Genomic DNA, 10,889 nt, shown 5'->3' with positions numbered 1-10,889 from the left:
ATTCTGAAACAGGGTCTTGCTCAGCTAAGTGGCTGAGGCTGGCCTCAAATTTGCAATCCTCCTGCCTCAGCCCCCTGAGCTGCTAGAATCACAGGTGTGTGCCACTGTGCCAGGCTCTGACGGTGGCTTGTCCTCACTTTGCTTTTGCCTTTCTTGGTGGCATTGGCTTCTCTGGTCACCCTGACCACTCATTCATTTCTTCAGCCAGCCAGCCATTCTGTCATCCAAAAACCAGAGACTCTGTTCAGCCACCTGTGAGTGAGTGACTGCCTGCTCCTCCGGTCTCCCAGTTCTCTCCTTTCTCCTAGTCTCAGTGTCACTCTGTCCCCAACTCTTCTCTCACTCTTCTGGCATTCTCACCTCTCTGGGTCTCTGGCTCTTCCTTTCTCTTGGGTTCCTCTCCTGCGATCTTTTCCTGGCTCTGGTCTGGCTTCCCTGGCCTCCCGCCTCCTCCCAGGTCCGGAGTTTCCGCCTCTCTCTACCTGCCACCTCGCAGGCCAGGCCCTCTATTTCTGTCGCTGTGCCCGCCTGGCCGGCTGCGTGTCACCCCCGCCCCCTGCCGTGCTGGCACCCCGTCGCCGTCCACCAGCCTTGCTGTCCTGGGCAGGCCGGGGAATTCCTCCTGGTTCCTGGAAAAAACAACTGGGGCCGAGAGAAAGGCCCTCAGTCTCCCGGGCCCCCGCCCCCTCCCGCGGGCTTGGGGGTCTCTCCGGAGTCTTGGGCCCGAGGCAGGAAGCCCTGCGGTTTCTGGCTTCTCCCCGCGGCCTCCGGATCTGGCCCCCGCCCCCGGCCAACAGCCCAAATATTATTCCGCGGGAGGAGTCGGTGGTGGCGGGAGGAGGCCCAGGCTGAAAGAGGCTTTCAGGGCGGCCAGGCCTGGGGCTTCCTGTCCCCAGGCTCGGGCCTCAGGCCGCCCCAGTAGGGACCTCAGGTGGCCGGAGGGGCGGGGTGTTGTTGTAGGGTCCTTAGGGGAAGGTGGGGCCATCCCTCAGGGTGTCTGGTGGCCACCAGCCGGCCTGGAGTGGGCAGGTGTGACCCTCACCCAGGGACAGCCGGCTGATGTCCAGCGTGGAAAAGTACCACGATCAGACATGGGACGCATGGACAGACAGGAGGACGCCAGGGATGAGGGATGGAGGGGTAGCCATGGGGACACAGCCAGGCTTGGGCTAGGCGCCTGAGGTGACACAGTCCAAGGGAGGGGCCTTTGGGTGGGGAAACAGAGGATAGGGCAGGGTCCCTTCTGTGGGCAGAAGGCCACCCTTGCATCAGAAGGTTTGAGACAGTAATGAGGCCACCAATGATAATATATAATAATTAGAAGCTCCTAAGGCTGGCGCAGAGGCAGGCCCATATATCCCCAGCTACTGGGGAGGCTGAGGCAGGAGGAGCCAAGTTCAAAGCCAGTCTCAGGAACTTAGGGAGGCTGGAAGCAATCTAGTGAGACCCTGTCTCAGAATAAAAAATAAAGGGCTGGGGATGTGGCTCCATGGTTAAGTGCCCTTTGGGTTCAATCCCTGGTACCAAAGAAATAATTAATTAATTAATAAAAAAATTTAAAAGCTAAGGCGTGGGTGGAGCTGTGTCTAGTGGTAAGGCACCCCTGGGTTTGATACCTGGGGGGTGGGGGGCTACTAGGGTTACCACGTGTCCAGCATTGTATGAGCCCCCTACAGAACCGACCCATCCAATCCCTTCCAACTCCTCCCCCCTTTATCGTTGGTAAAACTGAGGCACAGAGGGGAGAAGTGACTTGCCCAGTGTCACACAGTCACACAGCCAGTGAGTGGTGTGTCAACTGACCCCAGGTGGTCTGGCTCAGAGTCAGTCTCATAGCCACAGCCGCTATGGAGATGGGAGGGACAACAGCAGTACAATGGCCTGGGGGCCCCAGCCGTCTGTGGTGGTCACCCCTGCTGCCTGCCACAACTTGCTGCTATGGAAGGCAGCACCCCAGAGGCCAGCGGTCTGGGTGCTTTACCATGTGCACTGCTGTGCTTGTCACTGGGCTTCACTCATGAGCTTGGGTGTCGGGTGTCTGTGGGCGTCTCTCTTCGGGGTGTCGGTCTTGGGTTGGTGTCCACCACTGGGTTGATGTAGGGGTCACTGTGTTCATGTGTCTGTCTCTGTTCTGCCTGTCATGGTCTTCTGTGTCTGTCACTGTGGGTCTGCCTATATCTGTCACTGTGTGTCACTGTCTGTCCCCCTCTGCTATGTGTCACCATCTGCCCAGGTGTCACTGTGGGTGTTACTCACCACGCAGGCCACAGGTGGGCGTGTCGGGCCCACTGGTGCCAGGGCTGGGGCCCAGCCCATCCCACCCTGGCTGCCTGGGCCAGGCCAGGCGCCTGTTTGCAGTGCCTGCCCCAGGTAAACACCAAGATCCGGCCCGAGGCCGCCTCCTGGCCTCTGCCCCTGCCCCTCTGCCTGCTCGGTTGGGCTGGGCTGGACCAGTCTACAGACCCCCTCCCACTGGAGACGTGTCCTGGCTGCCCACTACCCTTGACACCAATGTCCCAAGTCCCTGCCTCGACCCCAGCCTGCTGTCTCGTCCTCTCTCTGGGTGCCTCTGACCTCTGTCTTTCTGTCCTGATTGTCTCTCACCTGGTTTCTCTGTAGCTCTGCCTTTCTCTGAAATGACCCTTGTCTTCATTTTGTCGCGTCCCTCTCCCTGTGGCTTTTTCGCTCTCCAGTGAAGTTCCATTTCATCGATGTGTCTCCAGAGGAACCAGTGACTCTGTCTGCCACTGCCTGGCTCTGGGCTGTCAGAGCCCCCAGGATCAGTACCCTTCTCACTAACTAAGTTTCTTAGAGTCTCTCGCTCTTAGCCACTATGTCTGCGGCTCTCTGAGCCCCCAGCCCCCACAGGGGCCGACTCTGCCATGCCAGGGCCCTTAGGGGAGTGTGCAGCCCCCAGCGTCCCTCCCCAGCCCTCTGGTATATCTATATAAAGGTATAGGCACATATTATTTATATCTGTACCGGTGCAGGAGGGGCAGACACTGGGTCCTTTGTGCAGCCGCTGCCCGCTGCCTGCCTGCTTGCCACTCCTCTCCCTTCGTCCCTGCCGCCTGCGCGCCTACCCCCCACCCCCCCGGGGCACAGAAAGGTTCCTGTGGGGCCTGCCAGCTTCCTCTGCCCGAGGTGTGAGTGGGCACGCCATGGTGGGGCAGGCAGGGAGGCCTGGGGGGGTTTTTCCAGCTCCTGGGAAGCTTTCCTGGTGGGGAGGTTCTGGAAGGAATGGGACTCTTCAGCTGGGCTGCTGTCTGTCTGTCTGCATCTGTTGTCCCTGGGTGTCCCCAGGTCCTTAACTGGCCTCTCCTGGGGGTCCGTGAGTCCATCCACCTAGATGCATTTGAATTTTTCTTTGTCACTTTGGGTCTCATTCACTCGTGCGCACATGGTCATCGGGCACATGCTAGGCCCTCTGTGTAGCACTGGACACAGAGACCTATGTCTGACCTGGTTGAGTCTTGGCCATTTCTGTCTCATTTGCTCCATTCCTTTAGCCACTGTTGAAACTTTCCACCTGTTCCTATTCAAATGAAATCCAAAATCATTATCAGAGCCACTGCTCCTGTAGCTCCCCCATGATCCCTCTGATCTCATTCCCTATGACTTTCCCCCATGCAGTAGATGCTCTGGCCATCTGACCGCTTCCGGGATAAACTACCTCAGGGCCTTTGCGTGCACTATCCAGGGAGATTTCCCCTGGCTTGATCCTCCTGTTCTTAGAGTCATCCCCCTTCCCTACATTCCTCCTACAACAGCCCCCTGCCACTCTTCATCTCCTTTCCCTGGTTTCTCTTCTTAGAACTTACTGCTCCATGGCTGATATATTTCATAGGCCTGTCTGTGTCTTCCACCTGAACACCAGCGAGAACAGGGGCTGCCTTCTCTCCCCGCTGTGCCCAGATCACCTGCTCCAGGCTTGTCTTGCCGTGAATGAGAGGGAGAGAAGCACATTCATCAATGCATCCAGCTCCCTAGCCCTGTGCTGGGTGATGCTGGGGACACAGCCCTAACCCTGCCCTCAGGGGGCTTCCAGTCCAGCTGTCAGACAGTGATGATTAGAATGAGCAGGGCCAGGGCCTGAAAGCAGAGGGGGCTGTAGGAACCCAGAAATGGCACCTAATGGAGTCAGAGAGGGCAACCTGGAGGAGTCAGCTGAGGATGGGGATAGGGAAAAATGAACTAGGCCTCTTTCTGATCTCTGGGAACCAAATGACCAGAGCAGGGCCAGTCTCATCTTCCTCCCAGAGCTCCCATGTTCTCCGTCTGTCAGAGAACTTTAGGGGTTGAGATGTCCTGACTCAATTCCAATAGAGGTCTTGCCCTGGTTTCAGTCTCCCATTTGCGGTTTTTGTGTTTTTTTTTTTTTTGGCAGAATCTGGGGATGGAACCCAGGGCCTGCATGATGTCAGGCAAGTGCTCTACCACTGAGCCATACCCCCGCTCCCCTCTGCTCTCTCTACATTGCCCCTTTCTTCTAGATCTCTGTTCTTGGCACCTTATCTCTGTATTGGTCTCTCTCACCCCTGGACAGTTCTCCATTCAGTTCACTTCTGAGCATCTGTCTCTCCCTCTGTTTCTGCCTCCTGTCCCACATCTCCAAGGCTCTCTCCCATTTCTCCCTGTCTCTCTGGGTCTCTGGCTCCTGTGCCTCCTTATCTCTTTCAGGGAATTGGTCTCTTTGTGTCTTTGCCTGGGTCTCTCTCCGTGTCTCTTCACCTACTAATTCCCAAATCAATCTAGAACCCCAGCACCCTGGCCCCACCCCAGCATTGGGGGAAGGGGACTGACCCAGCCCCCACACCACAGGTCAGGCCGCCTGCTCAGTTAATGGTTAACCCAGCCTCTATCTAGAATACACACCAGCTAGGCTGGGGGTGACTCCCCTGCCCCCCACCCACCTACCAGCTGCTCTTAAAGGACCAGGTGTCCTCCACTCCACAGCTCTGCAGCCCCCTACTGGGGCAAGAGGCCCAGATGTCTGGAGGCCTGCAGTCCTGAGGATCTGGGGGAGGAGGGCACCCTGGCTTGGATCTGCAGAGCTGGGTCAGGAGGGAGCCCGGTCTGGAGCTCCCTCCAGCATCTCCCTTGCTTATCACCTAGCATATTTAATCAGGGGTGGTTTTCTCAGCCCTGCCCAGAGCCCAGACTGGCAGTGCCAGCGGTGGCAGAGCACCTGAAAGCTGATGAATGGGGGGATGGGTCCCCCAGATGTGGAGGGAGCCACAGGGTCCTTAGCATTTGGGAGTTAGGACTTTGGGTCTGCAGGTGTGGGTGGGACCCCTGTGATCCCAAAGCGTAGGTCAGGATGTTAGGGTTCTTGGGATTTAGGTGATGAAACACCTGGGGACCCGTGGGTCTCAGAGCCGTCTGAGCACAGCGCAGTTGGAAGGGTGCGATCATTCTCCACCTCTGTTCGCCCATCCGCTGGCCTTTTTGGCCCAGTATTCACCCTTCCCGGAACCGAAAGGTCGTAAGAGTGGGGGACGCCTGGGCTCCCGGGGCCGCCCTCTCGCTTTAACCCCTACTTTGCCACAGCACGCTTAGGCCCCGCCCCGTGACGCCAGCAAGCAGGAAGTCCTGGTTAATGATCAGTCACCAGGACAGGTGCGGGACAAGGCCGCGAACATCACAGGCAGCCGCAGCATGTGTGTGTGTGTGTGTGTGGGGGGGTATGTCTTTTACCCTGCTTGTGACAGTGTTCTAGGGTGGCCTCCCAGAGATGAGGACCCCAGTTCAGGTTTCCCAAACATCTGCCTCCTGGTACCAACTGAGGCAAGCAAGCAGTCACCTAGTTCAAGGTATCTGTTTACTTTCCTCTTCTTTGGCAGTCCCGCTAGCAGTCTGGCCTCAATTCTCTTAGCAGCTCGTTCCCTCCAAGAAGCCTCCCGCTGCCTGCCCTCCAACCTTCGAGGACGCCACATTCTGGGTAGATTATGTAGGCCGGCTACGGAAGGCTAGCCTGTTACGAGCTTGTCTGTGGTTCCCATGAAAAGGCCACCCCATCTGAACCTCAGTTCTGTCACCTGGAAAACGGACCGATGGCCACAATTTTTGACCAGTGTTAAAACAGCAATTATAATACTAGCGGCCCGCCTGGGCGAAGGGCGCCACCTGGAGGTTACAACGCAGCGTCCTCTCCCTTGCAGGAACAGTTTAGTCCCAGAGGGGGCGCAGCATCCTACACAACTGAGGGACCAAGAAAGGAAGGAAAAAAAAAAAAAAAAAAAAAACCATCTTTCGGTTTATTGAAGGAGGTACAGGGTGGGAGAGGGGGGCAATAAAATGCTTTTGCTTCGTTTATAAAGAGCGAGTGTTCAGGGGGCCCCTTCTCCAGGAGCGGACACCTCTCCCCAACTACAAGCAGCAGCAAAGCCAAGCCAAAGAGGGGAGAGGGAAATTGGAGGGGCCACGGAACCCCAAACACCCCCTCTGACAGGAGCCACAAGCTTTGTCCCCCCACCCACAATGCATCTACTCCAGGGGACCCATCTGGGCAGAGGAAGGGGGTATGTACACAGGTGGGGATGGCACGGGTTGGGTGAAGGAGGGAATAATTTATCCGCAGTTGCGGTGGGTGGCAAGGGGGGAGGAAGCAGTAGCCTGGTGGCAGTGGTGGCCTAGGGGTCCCGTTCCTTCTTGACCTTGATGTCACCAGCAAGAATGGTGGCGATCTCGCCCTGCATGAAGGCCCAGGGGACAGAGGAGCCCACCAGCGGGCACTTGTCTCCACTGGGGCAGTACACCTCCCCAGCCGGGCCCTGCGCCTTGATGAACTCCCGCGAGCAGGGAAAGCAGAACTTGTGTCCGGGCACCGAGGGGCACTGGACAAAGTGGGTGTCTTCCAGGCGCTCTCGGCACAGGGTACAGCAAAGGGGAGCTCCAGGGGTCGCCCCTGTGCCACTACCACCCCCGCTGACAGCTTCGGCCCCCGCTGTGGGACTGACTTCTGCTTCACCGTTGCGGGCCACTAGGCGATGCTGGGTAGGTGGCTGGGTGGTGGAGGAGGCTGCGGGGCTAGCACCCCCTGCACGCACAGGGCCTCCACCGCCACCAGGGTCCTTGGGAGAGTGACCCAGGGCCTCCGCCACATTCTTCAGGGCAGCAATGGGTGAGGGCACACCAGGGGTCTCAGCAGAATATGGCCCGCCAGGTGCCACCCAGTGCCGCTGCTGCTGCTCTTCCGTTGTCATCTTCCCAGCCGCCTCGCCCTCGGGCTCAGGGGAGGCCTTGCGCCGGCGCGGCGTGGGTGCCAGGTTCCGGGATGGGGCTCGTGGAGGTGGGCCACACAGAGCTGCAGGGGCCGGCTCTGGGTACTGCTGGGGCAGGGCCTCGGCAGGAGCGGGCTCGCGAAAACTGCGGACACCATCAGTGAGCAGCTCGCCCAGCTGGCGCCATTCGCCCGAGCCATGACGGCGTTCATACTCGAGGTACTTGAAGCCAGAGGAGGCCAGGGCTTTGCCAGGCTCCCGCAGAGCATCGTGAAACATCTGGCGAGCCACGGCCAGGACCCCAGCGTACACATTGCCAGAACCACAGGGGTATTCAGTGAAGAGCTTCAGCTCGAACTCGTATCCCGGAGGGCGGGCAGTAGCATCGAAGGCGAACACCCGCCCCACTAAACCGTGATCCTTCTTGAAGCGAACATTGAAGGGGGCGCAGGCAGACAGCGCCAGTAGCTGTTCCCGCACAGCTTTGGGACGCCCGTGCCACTCCTCCGCCCGGCCCCGCATAGCCTCATTCAGTTCTGCCAGACAGTCTGCATTCCTCTGCTGCTTCTCCTTCTCGAAATCGGAGCCGAAAAGTGGACGGGCAGGACTCAAGCCGGGCGCCAGCGTCAGGCCTCGGCCTCCCAGGCCAGACACCGCAGCTGCCAGCAGCCCGGGGGGCATCAAGCTGGGCATAGTGCCAAGCAAGGCCCTGCGCGCCCCTTCAGCCACGGCCTCCTCTCGGCCCAGCCCATTGGCCAGGCGGGACCCTAGGGTGTACTCCAGGGCTGGCGAGGGCAGCGGGAGGCGGCCAGACGATGTGGCTCTGTCATAGCGGTCGGGGCCGGAGACGCCGCTGCCGGTCCCCGACGGCTGGGGCTGGGCCTGCGGAGGCGGTAGCTGGGGACCCTGCGCGGCGGCCACGGCCAGGTCCTTGGTGGTTGGGTGCTTGAGCGCTGGGGGCCCGGGCGAGCGGCCCTCCGGGAGCACGTGGCTGCGCTTGAGCTGGCGGGCGGCGTCGATTAGCAGCTCGATGCGGTCCGCGCCCTCGAAATTCACGCAGCCGCGGCACACCGCTTCGCTGAAGTCCCACACCATGGCCCACGGCATCTTGGGCAGGTCGCACAGGTAGCACCACTGGCGGCGGGACGCCTGTACTGACGCCATGGTCCCCGCGCGCGCGCCGCCAGGTCCCCGCCTTCCACCCGCCGCCGACGTTCGATCCGCGCAGCCAACGTTCGATCCGCGCTCCCGGGACAGCGCGAGCCACAGTCCGGCCTCCGGCTCGGCCTCCCCGCCGGATCCAGGCCCGGCCCCCCTTCCCCGCCCCCTGGGCCCTAAGCCTTTTTCCTCACTCCCGCCTCCCTTGAAAAGGCAGACAGAGGCTCGTCGGCGCCCCCACTCGGTCCGGGCTGCGAGCTGAGGCGCACAACTCGGGCCCCGCGATGGGCCGCGGGCGCCGCCGCCTCGGGGTCCCGCCGCTCTCGCCGCCGCCGCTGCTGCAACGGCCGCCGCCGCCTCCACCTCCTTCTGCCCCAGAGGCCGCTTCGCAGGGAAAGTTACATAACGCGCGGGCAAAGCCTTCTGGGAAACGTAGTCCCGCCGGGGCCGTCTCTTAAAGGGGACAGCGGGCAACAGTGGGGGAACGCCGTCTCTCGCCCAGCAATCCTCAATACTACTAGCCACTGGGCGGGGAGTTCTGCGCGCTCAGAGGAGAATAGGGTCATGATGATGTGATACGAATGATCAAAGATACCACGGATTAAGAAATTGCCGAAACTGGACAGGCTGCGGGGCAATCCATTTCTGCTTTGATTTGCTGTGCACCTTTAGGCCAAAGTCTTGCCCTTGCTGAGCCTCCGTTTCCCCGCCCATTAGAAGAAGGCCAATGACGGATTAAGAAAGCTACAGCTCCTGGGGCGGATCGAAGAGGTCCTGATTGGATGGTTCAGGGTAGGCAAGGGAAGCCGGCCACTGGAGGTTTGTGTATACTTGGCACTGTGACTTCTCTCAGCATTCTAAATATCAGCCTCTGGGGCGGACCACAGCCAGAGAACGGAAATGGCTAAGGGCTTTCGAGCCTAGTGCCTGCCTCAGTTTTCTGATCTGCTAGAGGGGAGTGACCGAGCGCCTTCTAATTCTGTTCCAACTCTGCCTGATCGCTTCGGTCTCCAAAGGGTTACACTGCCGGCTTCTCTGCTCCACCCCTCCAATTTCACTACTATTCCCAAAATGCTCTGCGGGGCGGCCGAATGACGCACTTCCGCTGTCTGGAAGGTTGGGGGAGGCCTTCGCTATTCTCGCTGACGCACCCCCCCCCCAACTTTTTGGGGCTCTTTCCGTGCTTTCGGTGTATGGGGTTTGGGTTACCTTACCCTCTTTTGCAGGCCTTTTTGTCGAGAAGGGGCCAGGAAATGGCGAACAAAAGGAGATTGCTGCGGGGAGTGCAAGCGCCAGACCACCCTTCCCCAACCTTGAGTGCTTACTACGTGGTGGGCCCAGCCAGGCTTGAGGACCCCCTGTCTTCTCTCCCAGTCTTGGAAACTGTGGGAAGGCAGACTTTGAGGAGGGGCGATGCGGGTCTCCAGATTCTAACGCATATAAGCTCCTTCCTCTTTCTGGGCTGGGGTCCGTGTTTTGTGCTCAAAAATACGTGGATGACTTGCCAGTCTGCACGCAGAGTGCTTTTCAATCTGGGGAGTCCGCCTGCCTTCCTCTGCTCCCAACCCACTGCGCTACAGCTGCCCGGATTTTCTGCTATCTAAAGTTGTTTGTTTTACAATTACCTACCAACTCTATTATTATTCTAACACTTTTTCTCCCTTGGAGGGAAAAGATTACCCATTTTTGCTTCATCCTAAGGAATACTATTCCACAATCACAAGTTTCATGTACTAGCTACGTTTTATTTTTTTGGTGCTAAGGATGGAATCCTTGGCCTCATGCTGAAGCCCTCTAGCACTGGGCTATACCCTCAGTCTGTCATCCTCCCTACTTCTTTATTTTTATTTTTTAAACAGTTTACTTTTTGTTCCTGCAAACTTCTGAGGGGAGTCCTGGGGACCCCCAGGCAGCTGCCCTGGTATGTGAGGCAGCCATCCACGCTGCTTTTATCTTGTGGCTCTATCTTTTCAACACAAGACCTTTTGCATATATGCTGATTAAATCTGAAATTTAAAATATTTCTTTGTAGACATTATTCATGAGAAACTCTAGTCAGAAGATCCAGTTCATTTAGGAACCCTCCTGCAAGTTCAAGGGCAGGATGCCAGCATCACTTAGCTCTGATGAGGCAGACAGCAGCACAGCATTGTGGGCTGTTTTTTTAAAAAATCAGTTAAAAGTACAGAACCATTAAAAATGGCCATTCATGTCCCCAAACTTACCTTTTTTGGGGGGTACTGGAGAGGTGCTTAACTACTGAGAAGCATGCCAAGCTTTTTTTTTTTTTTTTTTGAGACAGGGTCTTGCTAAGTTGCTAGGCTGGTCTCAAACTTGTGATCCTCCTGTCTCAGCCTCCAAGATTGCTGGGATTGGCAGGTACTCACTACCACACCTAGCTCCCAAATTGCTTTTGTGCTGGGTTTGGTGGTCCACGCCAGTAATCCCAGCAATTTGGGAGACTGAGGCAGGAGGATGAGAAGTCTTGGGTCCAGTCTCAGCAACTTA

The 10,889-nt window shown here is 58.1% G+C and overlaps 1 protein-coding gene across 1 annotated transcript; it reads right to left on the bottom strand.

The window, feature by feature from the left end:
- Positions 1 to 6,237: 6,237 nt before the first annotated feature.
- Positions 6,238 to 8,532, bottom strand: Irf2bp1 (interferon regulatory factor 2 binding protein 1). Its single transcript, XM_076838351.2, has one exon. The coding sequence runs from the start codon at positions 8,385 to 8,387 to the stop codon at positions 6,633 to 6,635; it is 1,755 nt and encodes a 584-aa protein (XP_076694466.1). The 5' UTR covers positions 8,388 to 8,532; the 3' UTR covers positions 6,238 to 6,632.
- Positions 8,533 to 10,889: the final 2,357 nt, after the last annotated feature.

This window comes from Callospermophilus lateralis, chromosome 18 (assembly GCF_048772815.1).
Source record: "Callospermophilus lateralis isolate mCalLat2 chromosome 18, mCalLat2.hap1, whole genome shotgun sequence".
Classification (NCBI taxonomy): Eukaryota; Metazoa; Chordata; class Mammalia; order Rodentia; family Sciuridae; genus Callospermophilus; species Callospermophilus lateralis.
Note: the sequence above shows the minus strand (reverse complement) of the source record. Positions and strands in the feature narration are given on the sequence as shown.

Excerpts from the sequence above, each read along its gene's own strand:
- Irf2bp1 (XM_076838351.2), bottom strand. The coding sequence starts at position 8,387 with ATGGCGTCAGTACAGGCGTCCCGCCGCCAGTGGTGCTACCTGTGCGAC.